This window comes from Mixophyes fleayi, chromosome 6 (genome assembly GCF_038048845.1).
Source record: "Mixophyes fleayi isolate aMixFle1 chromosome 6, aMixFle1.hap1, whole genome shotgun sequence".
NCBI classification, from domain to species: domain Eukaryota; kingdom Metazoa; phylum Chordata; class Amphibia; order Anura; family Limnodynastidae; genus Mixophyes; species Mixophyes fleayi.
In genome coordinates this window covers 31,828,717-31,853,720 of record NC_134407.1, presented here as the reverse complement: position 1 = coordinate 31,853,720, position 25,004 = coordinate 31,828,717, and the positions used below count along the sequence as shown (strand labels likewise).

Below are 25,004 nucleotides of genomic sequence, written 5' to 3'. Positions count from 1 at the left end.
AACAACAGACCGGCCAATCATAAAAAAGCAAAAGATTTGTCATGAAAACACCTATTCACAAAGAATACAAGAATATTGCATTTCAGGAAATCCCTATAGATTAATATTGCTGAACAATAAAAACTAACCCATTGTTCCCGGTTTTCTTAAGAGCCGTAAGCAGTTTCTTTAAGGTGTCCACGAGTATAATTATCCTTTGAGATGCCACAATATGCTTGTTGTGGTTTAGGATGTACACAGCCGCATTGTGAGTTATCCAGGCCTCCTCTAACTCCACACCCAGTTCAGCAGCTTGCAGGAAATTTTCTGTAGCATAAGCTGAAAGCTTAGAAATCCAGTCCCTGTTCAGGAAAGACAGTGGTAAATCTAAAACTCCTAGAATACATACATATTCATAAATAATAGGCTTTGCGAGTTTAAAGGATGGATTTAATAAAAATAAAAATGGAAAAAAGTCAACTACCATCCATTAAGTTTATTCAAAACAGCATTAATCCAACACAGCAAACTCAGTTACTGCCCTTTGTTTGTATAGCCCTCTGTAGATCACAAGCGAGTCAACTGGATGCACTAAATCTGTGTTTAAGCACTAATAGAAACAAAATATGGGGGTATATTTACTAAACTGCAGCTTTGAAAAAGTGGAGATGTTGCCTATAGCATCCAATCAGATTTTATCTGTCATTTTGTAGAATGTACTAAATAAATGATAACTACAATCCGATTGGTTGCTATAGGCAGCATCTCCACTCTTTGAAACCCGTAGTTTAGTAAATATACCCCATGGTATTTTAAGAAGTACCCTATGGGATGTTCTTTTCTACATGTATCAAACATGCATGATACACAACAGAGTGTTTGGATGTGTACAAGGGCACACGCAGTGTCACGCAGATACAGCAACTGACAGCCAGTTGGACTACAGATGTCCCTACATGTCTCCTACTTGTAAGGGACCCAAGAACATCTAATAGAGTGCAGACACTAACCAATTTACTTCATACGGGCTTGTTAAAGAAACCTTGTAATTAACTTATATTGGCTTATTAAATGTTGTAAATATTCTTTAGGAGCCAAAGTGAATTTAGACCAGATAACTCTGATATAGTTTTTAGGGGAAGCTGCTGACCAGATTAGAGGATGACTATTTGTGCAACTAGTGTCATGCTCAGCATTGTATTTATCACTAAAGACAATTGAAAGGCGCTAACAATCTATAAGTAAATAAATGTCCACAGTGTGCAGGGTGCAGCAGAATCCTAATAACAAACAAGCAATATGAATGGGGATGGGGGTGTATAGAGAATACTGCACAATGCCCATTCAGTAACACAATAACAAAAGAAATTCCAATGTAAAATGTGTACAACAGAGCTCAAAACCCCGATATGTGTAAAATAACAATGTAAGTCAAAAGGAGAAACAGACAATTATGCCGCATACTGCATAATAGGGTGATAAAGGAAAATAAAATGACATCAAAAAGTCACCAAGGATAGGAGCCCAACGCATTTCCCAGCTCCCCATAGCTTCAGCAAGGGCCCCACCATATTAATCTGTTTCTCCCTCTGATTTCTCCAGTGGTTAACACAGGATTCATGCTCATTGGGGGGAATTCAATTAGCCGCAAAATGTTACGCGGGCATTCTGAAGACACTTTACGGCAGAGATTTTAACAGAAACCTCCTCACTTTTCCTTGCGCACCATAGAGGTGAGAGGAAAACTGAGCGGAGATTCTTACCGTCATTACGGTAAAAGTGCGCAGCCGCGATGTTCTGAGGAACATCGCAGCTAATTGAATCTGCCCCATTGATTTTAATGATCACTTTGTGCTATAAGTGTATAGTAATTCATTTTCATTTACACTTTTTGGTGTGCCCATCTATAAAAGTCCTTCGTTATATGGGTACCCCCTCCCCTTTTTTTTGTATTATATATCTTTCTTATTGCTATGCAGTAGGAATATCACTCGTACAAGCCAATTGTAAATGAAGAGATACTCTGTACTCTTTATTGTAACATCCCAAAAATGATTACTGTGTTTTTTATTTAATTACCAAGCACATGTGCAGACAAGCGTTACTTGTGATCCCCATGCTATTCATTTCATTGTTCTTTATTGAGAATGACAGCATCCCTGAAGTACATGTATGAGCACTGAACCAGAATCTGCTGGCAATCAGACACACAGGGCCACAGGCTCCGGGCACCATATTTACAGACAGGAATCAATGTTGTCATAACACATGCATCAGAATCCAACCATAAACTCTATGCCAGCCTCACTGTTGTTCAACGTTTCAGCTCTGAAGCAATCACAAATTAAGAGTTGTAGTCTCAGCAAGACTTCTTGGATGTAATTTGAATTTATTAATCAAATTTCAAGTTGACAGTGAAAATCAGTTAATTGTATTTATTCCAAAGAGCGGTTCTAATTGCAATATGAGAATGAAATGAACAAGCAGCAAATGACAAAATATTTCTAACTGTAATGTCAGTATTAAAAATCTTGGGTACATTTCTAATGGATTAGTATCTATTGTTATATAATATATAGCAATAAAAACTTACTAGTAACTATGATCTGTATTTAAAAATAACCGATTCCTTCTTTTAATAATAAAAATCACTTAGTTTGGCATGCTATTTACTATGTGATTTCTGCAGGAAATAATAATAATAATTATAATAATAGCTATCACATACGCAGGACAGACTCAGAAATTAATGTAGTGTCACAAATACTGCATATTAATGGAAATAGAAGTATTTAAGTGTAGAAGACTGTATTGCAAGTACTGAATACATCTATATTTTAATATAATTTTAATGTACAAGGATAACCCCAAAAAATTTTTTTTTAGAGTTTCCACCAAGGCATTGTTCAATTCAAACCCTGTGTTTAGCATAAGTACAGATGTGTTCAGCAGCATCTTTTGCACCGAATACATGGCAGGTTTAAATGCCAGGTGATAGTGATGGCCAATACAGCATCACCTCTCCGATTCTGATTGGATGAATGAGATGCCGTTTATTCAAAATCTAAGAGGTATGTGAAACGTTTGTCTCTGTTTTCTACCTTCCACACATGCGTCTCAGTAGTTAAACTCTACACATTAAAGCTGTATGTTCAATACCCATTGCAGGCATTGAAGAGTTATTTATTTAGTTATTTTAAAACGATAGGTGAAATTAAAAAATACATTTTCAAATACATGGATTATATTGAAAAACATTATATTTAAGTTTGTTTTTTTGTTTTTGTAGCTGGTTTGTTATTATATTGTTACCAGTTGTTATTTTACTTTACGATTATATTAAAGTTATGAGTGTTCTGATGCAGAGCCGGATTTAGACCTCATCGTGCCCAGGCAAGAGACTGGTTGGTTGGTTGGGGGCCCCCCTCCCTGAGACAATCCATAGCACTATGTTTTTTAGCATACTATATACCCCTATAGCTGAGTAGAAGAAAAGCTATGTGCTGCCGCGCAGCAGTGGCGCGCCGTCAAAGGAGGTGCGGCCATATCATTATGGGAGTGACTTGCATCATTGGGGGCTTACCTAGCAGCAACAACCAACGTGCCTAGTAACCTAGTAGTTGTCACTTTTGTGTCTCCTTCATCACTTTTGCCCCTTCACAATATCACATGTGCCCCTTCACATCACCTCTGTCTACCCTTCATAATTTTTTGGGAACAATTTGTTTCCCCTTTTTTATAGTGTGCCATTGTTCCTCCGTTAGTTTGCTTACCTTTATATTGCTTTCTTCTCTTCTGTTTTCTCATCTTCTGTTTTCTTTCTTGCCACGTCGCGCGCGCTGCTCCTCTCCGCTCCTCTGAGTCTTGAATATGCCGTCGGGCGTGATGATGTCACGCCCGACATTTAGTGGAACGCAGCTGAGCAGGAAGGAGGAGAGGAGGCTGCCGGGGGCCGCTGCAATCGTGATTTTTATTTTTCTCCCTTGGACAAAACATTTTTTTTTCTTTGCTGGCGCCTCCAACACCAGCTGGGCCCCCTGGCCACCGCTGGGCCCTAGGCAAGTGCCTAGGTTGCATAGTGGTAAATCCGGCCCTGTTCTGATGTGAATTCAATGTAAATATGCACTGTAGTAACCATAGTGCATACTTTCACCTGTATTTGTGTCTATGCTTATGGAAGGTACGCACTGCTTATACGGAACGTATCTCTACCCCTATCGCAACGTATATTATAAAACGTTTGGATTTGAGTACTGGTGGAACTATGTAAAAGTTGAGTACTCCTTTCAAACACGGAAAATACACTCATTTTGCTTTCTGACTTGAATCAGACCCATACTCTGTCTGCGCTCTACAAGTGACACATGACCATCTTCATCATTATGATAAAACTACTTAATCAACGTAGCATCGTAGTCTCTGTATTTATTTATTTTTTTAGATATCAATCATAGGGGCATATTCAATTGTTTAGTTCTCGCGGCGCATAAAAACTATTACCGTTAATACGGTAATAGTTAGCTGGATTTCAGCTCGCGGCTCAGGGAGCTGCGAGCTGAAATTCAGCGAGAAAACTACTGTATTAACGGTTTTTCCACGCACGATTACCGTAATAACGGTAATCGTGCGCGGACCGCGAGATTTTCGGCGTTTCCGCTGAGAATTGAGTATGCCCCATAGTGTCCATTAGGTTTATACTGTAAAATGGTTACAGGCCCCAAGATTGGACTCGCTGGTCTTTGATAGCGGTGGTCCAGCGATATGGAAACTCTAGAATGGCCGGTTGTAAACTGCCCATCAGTGAGACGGGGTTAAACATGATACAGAATAAAACCATGTCAGCCAACATTCTCTATGTCCAGGATATTCTATATATTCCTTTCAGTGTTTTAAATTCCCCCAGAAGTAGCACAGCGTTAAACCTATTACTGTTATTACCATAAATTTAACCTTTCTGCGAGCAAAAAGCCGGCATTGAAACTACCGTAATGATGTTATTTAAGCGCACTATTACCGTAATAACAGTAATAGTGCGCAGGCCGCATTACTTTTTACGGTAATGCAGCCAATTGAATTCCCCCAAAGTGTTTTACAGCACATGGTTACTATCTTATGATCATGTGAATATACACACATTATAGAAACAAAAGGTCCCTTTTTCAGAATAAAATAAGATCTATGTAGCATGTGGTCTGCAAATAAGCCAATTCACTGAGGAGCGCCCACTTCCTAATGTGCCAGTTGCATGGTGGCTTTCTCTGTCCATGATTTAATCACTGGGTATTCATAACATATCAAAAAGACATTTACAGTATTAGGCTGTGTACACACAATTCAACATTTCTCCTGATGCGTTATTCTTAGATGTTTTACCAACGTTTTAAAAAAAAAAAGAAAAAGAAAAAGTCAGAAGGCCGATTCATGTGTACACACTAAACATGTTTTACACGATTTACATTCAGATCTGTGCTCTTCATCTGTCATAACAATCGGCTGAAAGGATCGTGACTCTGTACACTCCATACAAATCTATGGACACCGCCGGTCTTGAGTACATACACACTGCAGAATAGGAACAACATTGTTCCATCGTTGAACGAGATTTTTAGTCCGATTTAAAAATCAAATGAAACGTTACGATGAGCTTTGGAACGATAGTCGCTCACCGTGGAAGCGTACACACAAATGTGATATCGTGCAGAACGGTCATTTATCGTCTGATTGGCCCGATAATCGGCTGAAAACCCTGTAGTGTGTACCCAGCCTAACAGAAAATATTTCACTTCAAATTTAACAATAACACTTTTCCTAGAATACTTGACTCAAAAGGTTATTTCTGCCAAATCACATCTGTGCTACAAACTACAAGTGATTGCACATGATATTATTGTCTTTGAAGAGGTTTTATTACATTTTTTAGTCTTACTCTACATTGTGTTTTGCTTTTCATTGATAAGCACACTTCACTACACCTTACACCAAAATGCAGCTCTGAGCTGTGATATTATGCATCATTGTTAGATCCACTTGTATGTAAAGTTGGGTTATTACTTTAACTGTAGTCACTACTACTGCACAATGCATAAAAACCAGATCTAGGAAGACAGAATCCTAAAGTTATCCCATATAGTTCATTGTACATGTTCTATTATATTATATATTTCTTGAATACACATGAAAATTTTAATAAAAGTAATTAAAAGTAACAAGGAACTCATACTACTTAGAGTATGGTTTGTTTAATATATAGATATAAGTCATCCTTTAGAGAGAACCTAATTTTTCTATACATTACAATAATAAATATAAGTGTCAGTGAATTCCTGTAAATAACACATTATATATATATATATATAGTGAGTCCTGATGTCATCAATTCAGTGCTCATTAAGATATATGAATATATACATATAAGAATATGTATCATGAGAAAAATGCAACAAAATTTACCTCCCGCTGCAATGCAAAATGGTTTTGCAAGGTGCAAAGTTACTCCTTGTTTTTTTAAGCTTTGCTCTCCTTAATAAATCAGACCCTACATGAGTACAAACATGTGACACATTAAATATAGACAGTGTCAATGCTCCCTACGTCTCGTGATTTATTTGAGACATAAAATCATACTTGCCTACTTTTAGAGGCAGCTGTCCGGGAGGGGGTCCCTCGAGGGGGCGTGACCACGCATGGTGCGCCGTTAGGCTCCGCCCCTGTCATTCTTGGGCCATTTTAGCCAGTCGCGGGGGGGGGGGGGGGGGCGGGGCACAATGGCGCATATAGCCCCGCCCCCTGCCATCTTCAACAGCGGAGACTTCTGGATCCGGGATTTTTGCCTGTTCTCTCGGGAGTCTGGGAGAACTCCCAAATATTCGGGAGTCTCCCGGACATTCCGGGAGAGTAGGCAACTATGACATAAATGTGTAGAATAGCAATATTTTAGCAAGAAAAAAGAAATAGTTCAGATTAAGAAGGGGGCTAATGTAGATAGGACTTTGCAGTGACGGTTTCACTGTTTCCACATGTGGACCCACACAATCCTGCACAGAGTGAAGCTATCATCATCAGCAGCATCTATTTATATAGCGCCACTCACATGAGTCTCTGCCCCATTGGAGCTTAAAGTCTAAATTACCTAACATATACACACACACACAGACAGAGAGACATTAAGGTCAATTTAATAGCAGCCAATTAACCTACCATTATGCTTTTGGAGTATGGGAGGAAACCGGAGCACCCAGAGGAAACCCACGCAAACACGGAGAGAACATATAAACTCCTCACAGATAAGGCCATGGTCGGGAATTGAAATCATGACCAGTGCTGTGAGGCAGAAGTGCTGACCACTGAGCCACCGTGCTGCTCTAGGTGGACAATTAGGTCAATTTTTAAAAATAGAAATGTGCTGGGCTTCTGCATAGTTTGTGGTTAGTAAATAAAACTTCTTGTCTTTTGCCCCCCCCCCATGTTTGATCAATGAGATGTAAGAGAGCTATTATACAGATCTATACTGAGTATTCCTTGCTTATTGCACTTAAATCCATCAACCAAGTAAGAGGAAAAATACTTTCTTTGTGCACAAATTCCTAATGTAAGCAATAATTATAAAAATAAAAATAATTATTTGTACCTATAAAGGATCCATTCTGGGTCTTCTTCGAGATTTGCAGGGATGTATGAAGCTGGGCGCATACTTTTATCTTCTGGCGGGACTGGGATTTCATTCAGCTTGCAGCCCTCTGATCTCAGTAAGTGTATTGTCGCCTGACAACAGAAAACACCACCGAATGTAAAAGCCACAACTGTACGTTGCACAGCAGTGATACATTGCTTTAAAAAACAACTACTCTGCAATGGCGGTCACACTCTTAGGTAGAAGGGGACACTGCAAGCAAATAATTTGCTTTAAGAATGATATAATAATCATAATTTTCTAATAATCTCACAGACAGTAATCCAGTGTTATATTTTCAAATGACGTCTGTTGTTTTTGTAAAAACCTGTGTTATTCTGTGTAAAAACAATCATGAAACTTTAATTGAAGTTTGGATCTTTTTTACATGGCGACTGATAATCTAGACCAAAACACTTCCTAAAGTGTCAGCAATGTTTAAACTTTTATTGCAAGTCTAGCACTAAATCAGAAGTATCACTTGCTCTATCACACTGACCGAGAAATAAGTGATAGATCACAGCCTCCTGCATATTTCTAAACACCTATAAAACTGTAATACCAATATAAGCACAAAGAAAACATATTGTATAGCAGAGCTTGACAAATAACGGTCAACACTCCTCTTGGAAACTAAATGTCTCCAGGCGACTAGACCATCTAGTGACTGTAGTGCCGGCTGTTTAGAGTATTTTAATACACAGCATTTAAATTCTCAAGTGACATGTGCTGCATGCTATTACTGACTGACTGTCATTTCATCCAATCAGCAGCTGCAGTGATGATCACTGCTTAAGCCCCTCCTATTTCTAGTTGGCAGTATTTTTATATCGGTGCCCAGGCCATGTGGAGAATGAGAAAATAATCTATGCAACATATGGTTTTTAATTTCAGTTGTTCTTCTGATGTGAGGAAACTATCGTTTTTCAATTACGGAATGCATAGTCCATTCATTAGCCATTTATTTATTGCATCGGGTCACCATCACATGCCACAGGAAGACAGCTGCCCCACTGTCTCTCCAGCTCTCTGGTCTCCACTCACACACATGTGCTGGGAAAATGGATAAACTGCATAAAAGACTAAGGGCTAGATTTATTAAGCCGTGGGTTTGAAAAAGTGGAGATGTGCCTATAGCAACCAATCAGATTCCAGTTATCATATAGTTAGTACATTCTGCAAAATGACATCTAGAATCTGATTGGTTGCTATACGCAACATCTACACTTTTTCAAACCCGCATTTTAGTAAATATATCCCTATGTGCACTTTACACACAGTTTAGTGAGGAGTTTTTAATGTGCTTTCCCTGCATTGATAGAACATATTGGATTGGTAGCACATGTTAATGTATGAGAAATAGATCATACCACATTCTATCATTTTAAATACGGCAATGGCGAGAACAAGCCCTTAAAAATCCTTTTATCCTATGATTAATGCTGTTTTCAGGTATTACACAGCGACTGAAAAGCAATGTAACAGCATATAGGTGTGTACATGCCCTAAGAGTAATATTAAACCCTGCACAGCATGCAACTGAAGCTTGAAAATTACTGTTTATCCTCTGGTGGAATAAGATTGACTCGCCTGGTATAATAATGTCACTGTGTAAGCCTGCTAGGCTGCAATTTTGGCACAGCTGGTGTGATGTGGTAGGATCCGCTGGTATAATACTGTACTGGTGTTATGTGGTAGGATCCGCTGATATAATAATGTGCTGGAGTGGTGTAGGATCTGCTGATATAATAAGGTGCTGGTGTGATGTGGTAGGATCTGCTGATATAATAATGTGCTGGAGTGGTGTAGGATCTGCTGATATAATAATGTGCTGGAGTGGTGTAGGATCTGCTGATATAATAAGGTGCTTGTGTGATGTGGTAGGATCTGCTGATATAATACTGTGCTGGTGTCATGTGGTCGGATCCACTGGTATAATACTGTACTGGTGTGATGTGGTAGGATCAGCTGGTATAATAATGTGCTGGTGTGATGTAGTAGGATCTCCTGGTATAATAATGTGCTGGAGTGGTGTAGGATGTGCTGATATAATAAGGTGCTGGTGTGATGTGGTAGGATCTGCTGGGATAATAATGTGTGGGTGTGATGTGGTAGGATCTGCTGATATAATAAGGTGCTGGTGTAATGTGGTAGGATCTGCTGGTATAATAATGTGCTGATGTGATGTGGTAGGATCTGCTGGTGTAATAAGGTGCTGGTGTAATATGGTAGGATCTGCTGGTGTAATAAGGTGCTGGTGTGATGTAGTAGGATCTCCTGCTATAATAAGGTGCTGGTGTGATGTGGTAGAATCTGCTGGTATAATAAGGTGCTGGTGTGATGCGGTAGGATCTGCTGGTGTAATAAGGTGCTAGTGTGATGTGGTAGGATCTGCTGGTATAATAAGGTGCTGGTGTGATGTGGTAGGATCTGCTGGTATAATAAGGTGCTGGTGGGATGTGGTAGGATCTGCTGGTATAATAAGGTGCTAGTGTGATGTGGTAGGATCTGCTGGTATAATAAGGTGCTGGTGTGATGTGGTAGGATCTGCTGGTATAATAAGGTGCTGGTGGGATGTGGTAGGGTCTGCTGGTATAATAAGGTGCTGGTGTGATGTGGTAGGATCTGCTGGTATAATAAGGTGCTGGTGGGATGTGGTAGGATCTGCTGGTATAATAAGGTGCTGGTGGGATGTGGTACGATCAGCTGGTATAATAAGGTGCTAGTGTGATGTGGTAGGATCTGCTGGTATAATAAGGTGCTGGTGTGATGTGGTAGGATCTGCTGGTGTAATAAGATGTGGTACGATCAGCTGGTATAATAAGGTGCTGGTGGGATGTGGTAGGATCTGCTGGTATAATAAGGTGCTGGTGGGATGTGGTACGATCAGCTGGTATAATAAGGTGCTAGTGTGATGTGGTAGGATCTGCTGGTATAATAAGGTGCTGGTGTGATGTGGTAGGATCTGCTGGTATAATAAGGTGCTGGTGGGATGTGGTAGGGTCTGCTGGTATAATAAGGTGCTGGTGTGATGTGGTAGGATCTGCTGGTATAATAAGGTGCTGGTGGGATGTGGTAGGATCTGCTGGTATAATAAGGTGCTGGTGGGATGTGGTACGATCAGCTGGTATAATAAGGTGCTAGTGTGATGTGGTAGGATCTGCTGGTATAATAAGGTGCTGGTGTGATGTGGTAGGATCTGCTGGTGTAATAAGATGTGGTACGATCAGCTGGTATAATAAGGTGCTGGTGGGATGTGGTAGGATCTGCTGGTATAATAAGGTGCTGGTGGGATGTGGTACGATCAGCTGGTATAATAAGGTGCTAGTGTGATGTGGTAGGATCTGCTGGTATAATAAGGTGCTGGTGTGATGTGGTAGGGTCTGCTGGTATAATAAGGTGCTGGTGTGATGTGGTAGGATCTGCTGGTGTAATAAGGTGCTGGTGTGATGTGGTACGATCAGCTGGTGTAATAAGGTGCTGGTGTGATGTGGTACGATCAGCTGGTATAATAAGGTGCTAGTGTGATGTGGTAGGATCTGCTGGTATAATAAGGTGCTGGTGTGATGTGGTAGGGTCTGCTGGTATAATAAGGTGCTGGTGTGATGTGGTAGGATCTGCTGGTGTAATAAGGTGCTGGTGTGATGTGGTATATCTCCTGGTATAATAAGGTGCTGGTGTGATGCGGTAGGATCCACTGGTATAATAAGGTGCTGGTGGGATGTGGCAGGATCTGCTGGTATAATAAGGTGCTGGTGTGATGTGGTAGGATCTGCTGGTATAATAAGGTGCTGATGTGATGTGGTAGGATCTGCTGGTATAATAATGTGCTGGTGTGATGTGGTAGGATCTGCTGGTATAATAAGGTGCGAGTGTGATGTGGTAGGATCTGCTGGTATAATAAGGTGCTGGTGTGATGTGGTAGGGTCTGCTGGTATAATAAGGTGCTGGTGTGATGTGGTAGGATCTGCTGGTGTAATAAGGTGCTGGTGTGATGTGGTACGATCAGCTGGTGTAATAAGGTGCTGGTGTGATGTGGTACGATCAGCTGGTATAATAAGGTGCTAGTGTGATGTGGTAGGATCTGCTGGTATAATAAGGTGCTGGTGTGATGTGGTAGGGTCTGCTGGTATAATAAGGTGCTGGTGTGATGTGGTAGGATCTGCTGGTGTAATAAGGTGCTGGTGTGATGTGGTATATCTCCTGGTATAATAAGGTGCTGGTGTGATGCGGTAGGATCCACTGGTATAATAAGGTGCTGGTGGGATGTGGCAGGATCTGCTGGTATAATAAGGTGCTGGTGTGATGTGGTAGGATCTGCTGGTATAATAAGGTGCTGATGTGATGTGGTAGGATCTGCTGGTATAATAATGTGCTGGTGTGATGTGGTAGGATCTGCTGGTATAATAAGGTGCGAGTGTGATGTGGTACGATCAGCTGGTATAATAAGGTGCTAGTGTGATGTGGTAGGATCTGCTGGTATAATAAGGTGCTGGTGTGATGTGGTAGGATCTGCTGGTATAATAATGTGCTGGTGTGATGTGGTAGGATCTGCTGGTATAATAAGGTGCTGGTGTGATGTGGTAGGATCTGCTGGTATAATAAGGTGCTAGTGTGATGTGGTAGGATCTGCTGGTATAATAAGGTGCTGGTGTGATGTGGTAGGATCCACTGGTATAATAAGGTGCATCTCATGCATAGTTGCCTACATTTTTCTACGTTTTATAGATGAGTGGCTATTTAACTGGTATTTCGGAGTATGTCACTTGCGGTACCATATAGGTGGAACCTTGAGCACTAGAACACTCACCATGCTATGGCTATTAGTAGGTTATAATGGATATTTTTTCATTTTAAAAGCTCCATTTCAATAAATTTTAAGCTATAAAGTTCAGAAAATGAAAAACTGCAATAAGAACTTACATACAACATAAGACGATATAAGATGAGACAATTGTTTAACCCTTGGACTGTCCCTAGAAATCAGGGACTGCTAGTTGAGATGAACTACACGGCCTTGGATGCAATAAAGTGGTGACACTGTTGGTATAATATGGTGGGCTTTACTAATATAATACATATGATTTTTTTGGTTTTGCAATATATAATATTTTCAGCACTTGTAAGCAGATATTTGTTAGGTATGGTATGATATTGTAGAGTGCCTGACCTATATCGTGCATAGCTTGCAATTTTTTCTTACAAAGCTGCTGATGCCATTTGGTCATGGCTCATAGATTTCAAAGAGATTTGTCAAGGCCTAGGGTATGACGAGGGGGATGCAATATTAGCATTTCTGAATTTCTTTGTTTTAGCTAATATTTCTATTCTTGCTTATTTGAAATGTGCTCCTTTTCCTTTGAATGTATTATACGTAAACTATCTACAGTGTAGCACCCTGCACAATCCTTTTATAGGGTTTGTGCAGCTTCTGGTTCTGTGTATCATAATTTTGGGCTTTGTGGCTGCCCCTATGTGATTCTTGGCCACAGTGTTTTAATTAGCATAGTAAATAGTCAGATACATTGCATTTCAGGAGCCCATATGAAGTGGTATATGGGCTTCAACGCTTTGATCAAATTGTTAACTGAGAATCAATTTTTGTTGCCAAAGAATGATTTAGTTTAGCAATATTGTAGCATTTTTGTATTTCTTTGTTTTGACTGATACATATTATCTTGGTTATTTCAGGTGTGCTCCTGCCCATCTGAATGCTTTAGAAATAAGTCTACATATATGGAACAATTGACATATTTTTAATATAGCCTAAATAGAAAAAGAATCCATTTATCTATAGGCCCAAAATATGTCACCTACAGTCTATGATAGTAACCATTTAATGCCACAGCTCACTCAAGTAAGATCACATGATACATTTCACTCCACTGCAATAAAGTACACAAGAAATTCGCTACATTTCCTATTTTGTGGCATCTTCTTCAATTCATCTAAAGTCACTTTGATTCCCAGAGTGCCCTTTATAAAAGAACATCTTGCTAACCAGCATTTATTTTCCCATTAGTTTCTGTTCCCATCCAGCAGTACTAACCTCTGCATTGATAAATCTAATTTCTGCAAGAATTCGTAATAAAACCTTCACATCACTGAACAATTCTATCTTGGGCTTTGACGATTCCAGTTCTGAACTCCGCCCTTCATCCACAGCGCTGGTGACAGATTTCCTTTGTACTAATGGAAGGTTAAAGAAAATCAATGCTGTGTTATACGATTAAGTCCAGGTATTTGTGTGTCACATTCAACACATTACTACAGGCAGAGGAGATTTGCAGCTATGGCATTGTCTGTATGTAATGTCATTTTTAAGTGTGTATTGTAAAAGGCAACTAACCCATTGCTCTTGTCTGACCTGTGTGCGTGTCTATATATACTATATAGAAAATATGCAACAGCATTATTCAAATGTGTTAGACCAGACAATGTACTGAGTAACTGAATGTAAAAGTACATTTTTCTTCTTACGAGAAATTAACATTTTTAAGGGTAGATTCAATTAGCCGCTTTGTCCTTTAGAATAGTGCGGCCCACACATTATTACCGTTACTACGGTAATGGCTGTGCATTATTACGGTTACTACGGTAATGGCTGAGCATTATTACTGTTACTACGGTAAAGGCTGCGCATTATTACCGTTACTACGGTAATGGCTGTGCATTATTACGGTTACTACGGTAATGGCTGCGCATTATTACTGTTACTACGGTAATGGCTGCGCATTATTACTGTTACTACGGTAATGGCTGCGCATTATTACGGTTACTACGGTAATGGCTGCGCATTATTACGGTTACTACGGTAATGGCTGTGCATTATTACGGTTACTACAGTAATGGCTGTGCATTATTACTGTTACTACGGTAATTTCTCCATTGATTTTTGCTTCTAACTCCCTGAGCCACAAGCAAAAATCTGCGGAGAAATTACCATAGTAACGCTAATTAAGCATAGTCCGCGTTGTTCTAAGAACGGGACTAATTAAATCTACCCCTGAGACCGATTCATTAAAGGTTAATATGTTTCACTGCAGTTGATAGCAGACATTTTTAACATTAATTAAAATTACTACAAAATTACCATATTATTCAGTAATTAATAAGTAATTTTTTCAGAAAATATCAATTGATAACAAAATTTGGTGATATTACTCCACGAACAACAGGCTGATGAAAAAACCCATATTAAAGATATAACATGAGACTATGCTTCTAGTTACAAATATATAATAAGTTGTTGTTGGTCCAACAGGCTCTTTGTCAGTTCACATTTATTTATTTACAAGTCATTCTTCAATGATATTACAACATTTTTTGCTTTCAAGAAATATTAAATTCTTTATCATTCAGATATTTGGGGGTAAATGTATTAACATGCGGGTTCTTCAACACCCGCGAATTCAGCGTCTTCGGCGATTAAATTTAAAGCGGCGCTGCATTGTAAAGGGAAGTTTCCCTTTACAATGCAGCGCCGCTTTAAATTTAATCGCCGAAGACGCTGAACTTGCGGGTGTTGAAGAACCCGCATGTTAATACATTTACCCCTTGGTGTCTAGACGTCATCCTATGGTAATTTTTTAATGAAAAATTAAATTTACTGCTTGCTGTGTAAAACAAAGTGATTCTATTTAATTAGCTATTGGTTCATCAGTCCCTGCCCCATTGGAGCTAGGGTCCATTTTTGTCAGAAGCCAGCTAACTTACCAGTATGTTTTTGGAGTGTGGGAGGAAACCAGAGCACCTGGAGTACACCCACGCAAACACGGGGAGAACATACAAACCCCACACAGATAGGGCCCTGGTGGACTCAAACCCATGACCCAGTGCTGTGAGGCAGCTGTGCTAACCACTCTGATGACTTGCTCATTTTTTTACCGAGTAGGCGTCATTTCATTTGTCTTTATTGCACCATTAGGGAATCGGCTTCATATATAGATAATGCTGCACAATCATGTTAGTTCTTCTTTTGCACGGCGTTCCCAGCGCATTGTGAACTACAATATTCTCATATTACTGGTTTGACAATACCCCTTCAAAGATACATAGTAATATGATTTTTCTTCCAGCATCGCATAACAACCCAAACACTAGATTTGAATCGATCTTTGGTAAAAGGTCTCCATGCAATTTTTTCTCTAACACATATCACTTAATTTATACTATGATGATTCCCAAGTTACTGTTACTAAATTTACTGTTGCCTTCTGGTGATAAAATAAGCCTATATTAAAGTTGCTTTAACTCGTTCATCTTGTGAGTTGGAGGTTTCACATAATATACAGTATATGCAGTGGTATGTATTGCATTCTTGCAGCAATCGTGTGATTGGATCATGTTCATGGATGCCTGTAAATCCAATCAGTAGATTACTGCTGATGATCTATGTGCGCAATAATCTGTCAGCACTGACAGGCCCATATATGATCTGGCCCGAGCACTGGACATGTAGATGTCTCTTATCTAGTCACACATATGATAGGGCAAATTGGAAATGCATCCTGTCACATGATGCTCAGGCCAATAGAAGTACTCTTACTAAATCTGTCTGTTCAATGTCACTGGCATTAGGGAGACCAATGAAAATTGTAAATAACAAAACAAAAGAAACCATTTCTGGAACAAATGGCTAGCCACATATGCATAACAAGATATCACTTTAAACAATGGGTACAGAACAATCAGATACAATTTATGTACTTATATCAATACTTGTGATGTACACAGAATCTCAGAGGATACAAAGGTTACATGTTTCACTGATCTGCATATAGTTACATACAAATATTAACCATTAAAATATACTTACAGACAGTCTGTTTCGAAATACTCCACCTTCCATCATCATACAATAGGCAAAATCTGCACGATGTCCTACACACGTCCCAGACCTCTTGCTTCCTTGCAATTTTTGCTAAATCCGACCACAGTCTAACCCTGCAAATAGAAAACCAGACATAAAAACAGTTTCTCCTAGTTTTAGAGGATAACCATTAGCCCTATATAGTCTTGGCTTGGTCACACATAATAAGGACTCGTTTACACATAGAATCCACTCAACAAGCACCTTGGTTAGGATCCCTAGGCCAGTGCACTTTACCCATTCACACCATACTGCACGCTAAGGACCACCATGTCAGGAACACTTTCCGATGTAGCTGGCTTTGGCGTGAGCTATGACGTAAACTGGGAAGCCATTGTGACCAGTGGAATCAATGATCCCTAGGTCGCAGTATGTTTTACAAGAGACAGCTATGCAATATAGCGCATTTTGACTGCTCAGCATGTAAAACAGATATTAAAACCTAGTGTGAACAACCCTTTGTGAGACCACTAAATATTCAGATTCATAGTGAACACTGTTTGCGGTTGTCTGTGGTCACATACACTGTACTATGTTGATGCTTAAGTGCACGTGTCCATGCAGGTATACAGCCTACAGGGAACCAGTGACATTATGGAGACATAAGGCACAAAGTAAACCGCATGGGGTTCCTGATTCACGGGACTAAGAACCCCTGTTCTAGTGTATAAGCTGTGATTACTATATAAAATAAAATATTTTCTACTTACCGAACTGTGGCCTTTTGTAACTAAACTGGTGGTCTATCCATATCAAATGGTGGGAATCTACCAAACAATTGTACCGTTTATACTGTGTCAGAGGACAATCAGGGACGTAGAGGTTACAGCAGAAAATTTTAGTACCCACCTCTCAGTGTCCTTTTTATTTTCATTGTGCTTTAAATGCCCGTCCGTCTTCTGGACACACTTTGTATGATGTTGAGCTTTCATGTATAAGTAACTGACATGTCCTTTGTTGCCTTTACCTGTGGAGACTGACACCAAATAACCCCTCAGTGTTACAAGTCTTACATCACAAGACACACACTACTCATCTCTACAGCCAGTGCTTCATAAGCCATTTCCTACATCCTTAATGTAACAATTATTAAACAAAAACACACAATTACTATTCATTTAATGTTGAAGTAAACCCAAAATATGAAATTTATTTTAGAACGTTAAGAGGTATCTATGTATACATGTGAAACACATACAAGGATGGCAACCCCCCACTGTTTCTCATAACTTGGCCACTCCGTACAGTTTCTCATAACTTGGCCACCCCCTACAGTTTTTTATTACTTGGCCACCCCCTACAGTTTTTTATTACTTGGCCACCCCCTACAGTTTTTTATTACTTGGCCACCCCCTACAGTTTCTCATTACTTGGCCACCCGCTACAGTTTCTCATTACTTGCCCACCCCCTACAGTTTCTCATTACTTGACCACCCGCTACAGTTTCTCATTACTTGGCCACCCCCTACAGTTTCTCATTACTTGGCCACCCCCTACAGTTTCTCATTACTTGGCCACCCCCTACAGTTTCTCATTACTTGGCCACCCCCTACAGTTTCTCATTACTTGGCCACCCCCTACAGTTTCTCATAACTTGACCACCCGCTACAGTTTCTCATTACTTGGCCAACCCCTACAGTTTCTCATTACTTGGCCACCCCCTACAGTTTCTCATTACTTGGCCACCCGCTACAGTTTCTCATTACTTGGCCACCCCCTACAGTTTCTCATTACTTGGCCACCCCCTACAGTTTCTCATTACTTGGCCACCCCCTACAGTTTCTCATTACTTGGCCACCCCCTACAGTTTCTCATTACTTGCCCACCCCCTACAGTTTCTCATAACTTGCCCACCCCCTACTGTTTCTCATAACTTGCCCACCCCCTACTGTTTCTCATAACTTGCCCACACCCTACTGTTTCTTTAAATTTAATGCATTTCAAGGCGCAAATCCTCATCCCTGTCTTTGGATCTGCCTCCAGAATCTCACTCTGTGACAACATTTGCTGGTTTGTGGATACGACTGAAAATGTTGGAAAATGTTAAACATCACTTCAACGTTTAACCCACATTCCTTACCACGAGAGGTGTTGATGGTAAATGAATGAACAGAATTAAAAAATGGACGGGATGCCTTTCTTACCACACAGTTTATTTGTTGCTATAATTGAGGACATTATAATTAACGTATGGGGGCCATTGATCCAGGGAATTTATCCGAATGCAATTTTTGGGGTCAGGAAGGATTTTTTTTACCTGTAATGCTAAATTGACAACTACCAACCAGACTGGATCATCAGAATTTCTTAATGTTTGAACTTGAATGAGCCGTGGCCTTTTTCAAGCTTACTATATATGCAACTATGTAACTGTGAGATGTGCACAATGCTTCCCATTAAAAATATAGGAAGAGGTCTGGTTTCCACACTTAACCCCTCCCTGAGAAACCAAGTCCTTTGGTGGGAAGGAAAAGGCTGTGCACCTATCTTTAAAATGAAGAACATTTCCTGAACCTGACTTCTTCTATCCTCCTCAGTTCATTGAAAGAATCTCATCATTCAAAATAAATGTAGTCTTTTTATACTTAAGCACAAAACCACTTGTGTGCCTAATCTGCTGTAACTACTCCCCATCACAATTACACCCCTGCTGACAACACCATCTTAGCCACAATTCTACACACTGACTTGTAGAACAGCCTCATTTCCACAAAAGTAGGTGCATGATATTAGTGCCAATCTGCAGTGCACATGATCTTCTCTGTCTTATATAGCCTGGAATGACTAGGAATGAACTCAGATACGATATAAAGGTGATCAGTGAGCAGCATCTGTACTTAGAACTGCCTATCTCTACAACATAAAAATGTAAAAAAAATCTAAATCCTATTTTTTTTTTCATTCCAGTTTTTAAAATGGAATAAAATCTTAAATGGTGTATTACTAGTTTTGTTAATTATTCAAGTGGGCTATGATCATTTATTTAATTTTTCCTAGATGATGCATTTAATTAGTAAACACCATGGCCACAGTATATTTGGTAATATCTCTCGATATCGTAGGAAGGATGTAACATGAGCTTCTCTCAATAAATTGCATATGAAAATATTCTGGACCTGTCATTCTCACACAATTTTGGTCACCTGCTGTCAATTTTAATTTCTAAAGATTACACTCTCCAGATCATCACATTGGTCCTGAAGTCTTAAGCGCTATCTTACTATTCTGGGCTAGAAAGTCATCTCCTCCTGTTGGAAGCATTTCTGACTTAGCCCACCAACTTCTGAGTGTTGGGTCAGGGTTGCAAACTAAAGTTTAATGTCATAGATTCATTGGATTGAAAATTTTGCATAGTCTGGGCAGCATGGCGGCTTAGTGGTTAGCACTTCTGCCTTACAGCACTGGGGTCATGAGTTCAATTCCCAACCATGGCCTTATCTGTGTGGAGTTTGTATGTTCTCCCCGTGTTTGCATGGGTTTCCTCTGGGTGCTACGGTTTCCTCCCACGCTCCAAAAACAAATTGACCCTAGTGTGTGTGTGTGTGTGTGTGTGTGTGTGTGTGTGTTAGGGAATTTAGACTGTAAGCCCCAATGGGGCAGGGACTGATGTGAGTGAGCTCTCTGTACAGCGCTGCAGATTTAGTAGCACTATATAAATAAATGATGATGATGATGATAGTACAACCTTTGAAGGGCAACTTCCATTAGGAAATAATTTTGTCCCTTACCTACACTCATGCACTTTCCCCTGATAATTGTGAGCACAGTTAAATATATCATAATAAACAACGGTAAAGACGAAATACATAGAAGAAAATGCAATTGAATTAATTGCCATTGTATAGGAAATAAGAGACAATATATGAACAACAGTGTGAACAGAAGAAGAATGATTCACTATACCCTATACAACTAACAATCTTTTATTCCAGATCTCTACCAGATCTCTACCAGGGTGATTACCTTTCGCTTCATTCTCACTGTCCAGAACCATCTGAAAGACATCGGGAGCCAGACAGAGACCAGCATTGACGAGCAATGACCGCTTCTTCCGTACAGTGTCCTTCACACTGGCCTGCTTTGCCTATGACAAGGAGTGAAAAATGAATCAACCAAATGACTTAAATCATGGGTAACATGAGTCTTTCAACACGGCAGCATTTTTCTGATTACTGGATTCCGCACTTGATTGGTGGTCTGTCAAGGAATGACAATTAACCACTGGATACAACAATCAACTATCACAAATAACCATTCAAGGTAAGACCATAAAACATACATACAGAAGCAGTCAGAGGGAAAACAACCTGCACTTCCCAAGGTCTGCATCTGCTAATTTATCAAGATGCAAATCTGGGGTTAGAGGGCACCTGTCACCTACACACAGGGGAAGCAGCCAATATTCATGGAAATGCAGCCTATCTATTCACTAGGAAACACTAGTAGTCACCACTGAGGCATGTGGTACTTTGCTGTAGTACCATTAATCTGCCTCAGGGTGATTGCTGTCATGGTTGAGGTTTGACTTTTGTGCTTCCTTAGGCCGCAGTTTCTTCCCATAACCGCAGCACTCTATGGCCCAAGAGTAGACATACTTGAGGTAACCTCCCACGCTAGGGCAGATGTGGGGGTAAATGTATGAAGCTCCGGGTTCTTCAACACCCGCGAGTTCGCGTCTTTAGCGCTTAAATTTAAAGCGGCGCTGCCTTGTAAAGGGAAGTTTCCCTTTATATACTCGCGGGTGTTGAAGAACCCGGAGCTTCATACATTTACCCCGTGGACTTTCCAGAGTTCTCAAATTATTGTCAACTCTCCATTGAATGTAACAAGTGTATGTAAAAAGAAGTAATAGGTATTGCAAGACATATACTGTATACTCACCAACAATAAAACCCCATTTAAGAAAAACAGAAAAGCCTGCCAAAACAATGTGCTCAGAGTGTTGGGGAATGGAATGCATTATTACATTTTTGCTTGTAAATTTAAGTTATTAATATAAGATGCAATTCTGGCATGTGCATCCATCATAGGGGGGCATCAAAATATCCCCACTATTACAAAAAATATGTAGAACTGTTTGACATGGGCTAAAGTGAGTTATAATCTCAGTGCTGATTCCACGTAGTGCTGGACATGGGTCTAATGTACTAATATAGTATAGATGCAGTGGGAGTGAAGTTACTGCAAATAGCACGTCTACAGTAAATTAGAATACAACCACAAAGTTGATATTTGATTGCATTAGCGTTTCTGATTTTTACACATAAAAAACACAGGCATTCGTTATCAGATAGGCCAGAAAGAATTAAGTTTGACATTTGGACACTAGTTATATCAAATGGATTTCTCAGACTATCCAGGACAGGTAAATTTGGAAATACTTGATAAGTGTTAATTTGGTAAGCTGTACTAATACAACATCATATGGGATATTTTGAGATAACTAATTACTGATCTGTAGTTTGTTATATTTGTTGTATTTGGTAGGATGCAGGGGCAGGCTGGCAGTTCTGGAGGGCATCTGCCCCCCTGGCCGGTCCCATAGTGGGCTACCTTGGCCTGGGTCACTTGCAATTTATTTCCTTTAAATTGTTCCTAATAGGCTGTTGAGTTAAGTCTTGGCCCACAAGGCTATAATTTGCCAGCCCTCCCCTGGTAAGATGTGATCTACCATAAATCTATTTAGCATGGATGAGTTTCCACTCTGCCAGAAGCCATTTCAGCAATAGAAAAAAAATATATTATAAGAAACTTTAAAAAACTATAATCTGTATAATATGGAAAATGTGCCCATATGTCAGGCTTACAGAATGTGATCATTTCTGTGCAAAGATCAATAAACAATATTCGGGTTAAAAGTGTATAGGTTTGACCTCAGTATACATTCACATACTAAGGGATCTATTTGTGAACCTCCGAAGAGGTTTAAATCCCCCCAAAACAGCAGATCCTCCCCCCCATATTCAGACAGGCCATAAGAACCAGCTACTTAAGTGATCGCGTTTGTGATCACTTTACCACTGATTATTCCCCGGGACAGTCTCCTGTCAGAGACGCTAACCCAGGCTAATCAATCTTAATAAATTTTCACGTTAATTGATTTATTATCATTGCGATAAGAAATGAAAATTAACATGAGCAATTTGCGATTGGTCATAAACAGACTCCTTAGCGTCACAGTAAATCACAGCTCGCCAACAATTACTTCAGTACAAGAAGTATGCTATCTGATGAGCTCGGTGAATTACATGAAGCAATAAAGGCTGCATCATCGGTCACATTTGTTATACAATCTGAAAGATCACTGAGCTGAGAGGTCGCTTCTAAGTGCTGGACTGCTCCCATCCTCCCTCCACTCCGCTAAATACACCCCTGCATTGCCGCGAGCACCCGTGTGCAGAGCAGTGGTAGGTAGGACATTCCTCCCAACAATCCAGCAGCCAGGACAGTCCATTACAATCTGGACTGTTCTGCCTATTTTGGGATAATTGGGAGTATATTGTGTCCAGGTCTTAGAGTCTGGCCTGGATTTAACTTGTTTTCCTCCATAAAACACTTTTGTTTTCCCTTCATATGTTATAAGACAGATATTTATTTTGTAGAACAACAACCTATTACTTACAGGCTTATGCTTAAGTAGACAAACGCTTTATCCCTCCCTGTCAAGTAGCGCAAGATGTCCTTAAATCTCAGAGGCTGGAGAGACAGAGAAGAATGTTACCTGCTCTATGATCATTGCTGCCTGATCCTCCGGACATTGCGGTTTAGTGTAGAGTGTGGCCCGGAGCTGGAGACGGTGAAGATAAGCTTTCAGGAGATTTTGGTATTGCCCGTTGCTATCCAGAATCAACGCCTTCTGAATGTGCATTATGGCAACTTCAATTCGATCTTCCTCTTCCTCAATCTGAGAAATTTCCATATGAATCTGGCAGCGCATTACCGTTAACAAGCTAGAGAGCGAAAATAGATATATGCGTGTAATATGTTCAATGTTGCTGATTTTCAGCATACAATTAACACCTGCAGCCGGTTTAAAACTGAACCTCTCCAAACCACTTAACTCCCAGCTTAATATATTACTATATATAAAAATTCACTGGGACATTAAACACATAAAATTAAACACATAGAAATACGTATACACTCAAAATAAATGATTGGTGAATAAACAAAGTTCTCATTAATCTAGTTTTAACCATAAAACTACAAATACTTGCCTATCAATGTTTCCTAAAGCTTCGGCAACAGAAACTAAAGGTTTCTTCAAGTGTTTACGCAGATTATGTTGCAGTAAAGGTAGAGAAAGATTCCACTGCGTTGTGCACACATTCTGAATGGTGTTAGGTTCACCTAGCCGGACAGCGTCTTGTAAGGTTGATTCTAGTCTCCTTATAACTCTTAGTTGTGCCTGTGAAATCGCAAACATTAACTGGATCATCTGTCATCAGAACTGATCAGCAACATGGAAACAGTAAATACTAGGTAGTGTATTGTAGGCATTTGGAAATCCGAATAAAAATCAAGTTATGATATGGGCAGCACGGTGACTAAGTGGTTAGCACTTCTGCCTCACAGCGCTGGGGTCATGAGTTCAATTCCCAACCATGGCCTTATCTGTGTGGAGTTTGTATGTTCTCCCCGTGTTTGCGTGGGTTTCCAACGGGTGCTCCGGTTTCCTCCCACACTCCAAAAACATACTGGTAGGTTAAATGGCTGCTATCAAAATTGACCCTAGTCTCTCTCTCTCTCTCTGTCAGTGTGTGTGTGTGTGTTAGGGAATTTAGACTGTAAGCTTCAATGGGGCAGGGACTGATGTGAGTTCTCTGTACAGCTCTGCGGAATCAGTGGCGCTATATAAATAAATGGTGATGATGATGATGATGATGATGAAGTTATTCGTATGGTTCTGTGAAAAATTACTCTATATTATGCATAGGTTTTTATTTTAATAGTAACTTAAATACTACATCCAATAATGTACAGCAAAAAGAGGTAACATACTGGTTTGGACCCCCTTCCACCAGCCATTTGTCAAATCCCCCCAAAACATATGAGGGTAATCTGGGCCCCTTAGTGTCTACTAGAGCCTAGGTTGCCTAATGAATGATCAGACAATGAATGTGATGATTATTACCATGTATGTGAACATGAATGATCTAAGACTATGCAATTTAGTAGGGGAAAATCAAAAATGTGAGTGTCCAAATATGATTATTTTGATCACACTTTGCATGAATATAAATGACATCACCATGAATGTGAACAATAAAAATGAAGCAATCTTTTTTCTCTGCAGATTCAAATCTCAAGTAGATCATATGTAGATTGGTAATTGTTGGAACAATTAGATCCTGGAAGAGATCTTTAAAAATGAGATCGTAATTCAATCGTAATTCATAAGATCATTGTATGTGTGGGCAACAACTATTTGTTTAAAGAAGGCATCAAATTAATTGGCAAGGTCAGCAAGTTTGTTGCCAAATT

General features: G+C 39.8%; 1 protein-coding gene across 1 annotated transcript in view; it reads right to left on the bottom strand.

Annotated features, from left to right (window-relative positions):
• Positions 1-25,004, bottom strand: part of CFAP46 (cilia and flagella associated protein 46) — a 182,671-nt gene that overhangs the window by 139,346 nt on the left and 18,321 nt on the right. Inside the window, exons 11-18 of the mRNA XM_075178258.1 lie at positions 23,738-23,928; positions 23,242-23,470; positions 20,484-20,604; positions 17,370-17,496; positions 16,467-16,594; positions 13,698-13,837; positions 7,607-7,740; positions 129-341 (exon numbers count right to left, since the gene is read on the bottom strand). Of these exons, the coding sequence (XP_075034359.1) occupies positions 129-341; positions 7,607-7,740; positions 13,698-13,837; positions 16,467-16,594; positions 17,370-17,496; positions 20,484-20,604; positions 23,242-23,470; positions 23,738-23,928 (1,283 nt within the window). The remainder of the gene's footprint in view (positions 1-128; positions 342-7,606; positions 7,741-13,697; positions 13,838-16,466; positions 16,595-17,369; positions 17,497-20,483; positions 20,605-23,241; positions 23,471-23,737; positions 23,929-25,004) is intronic.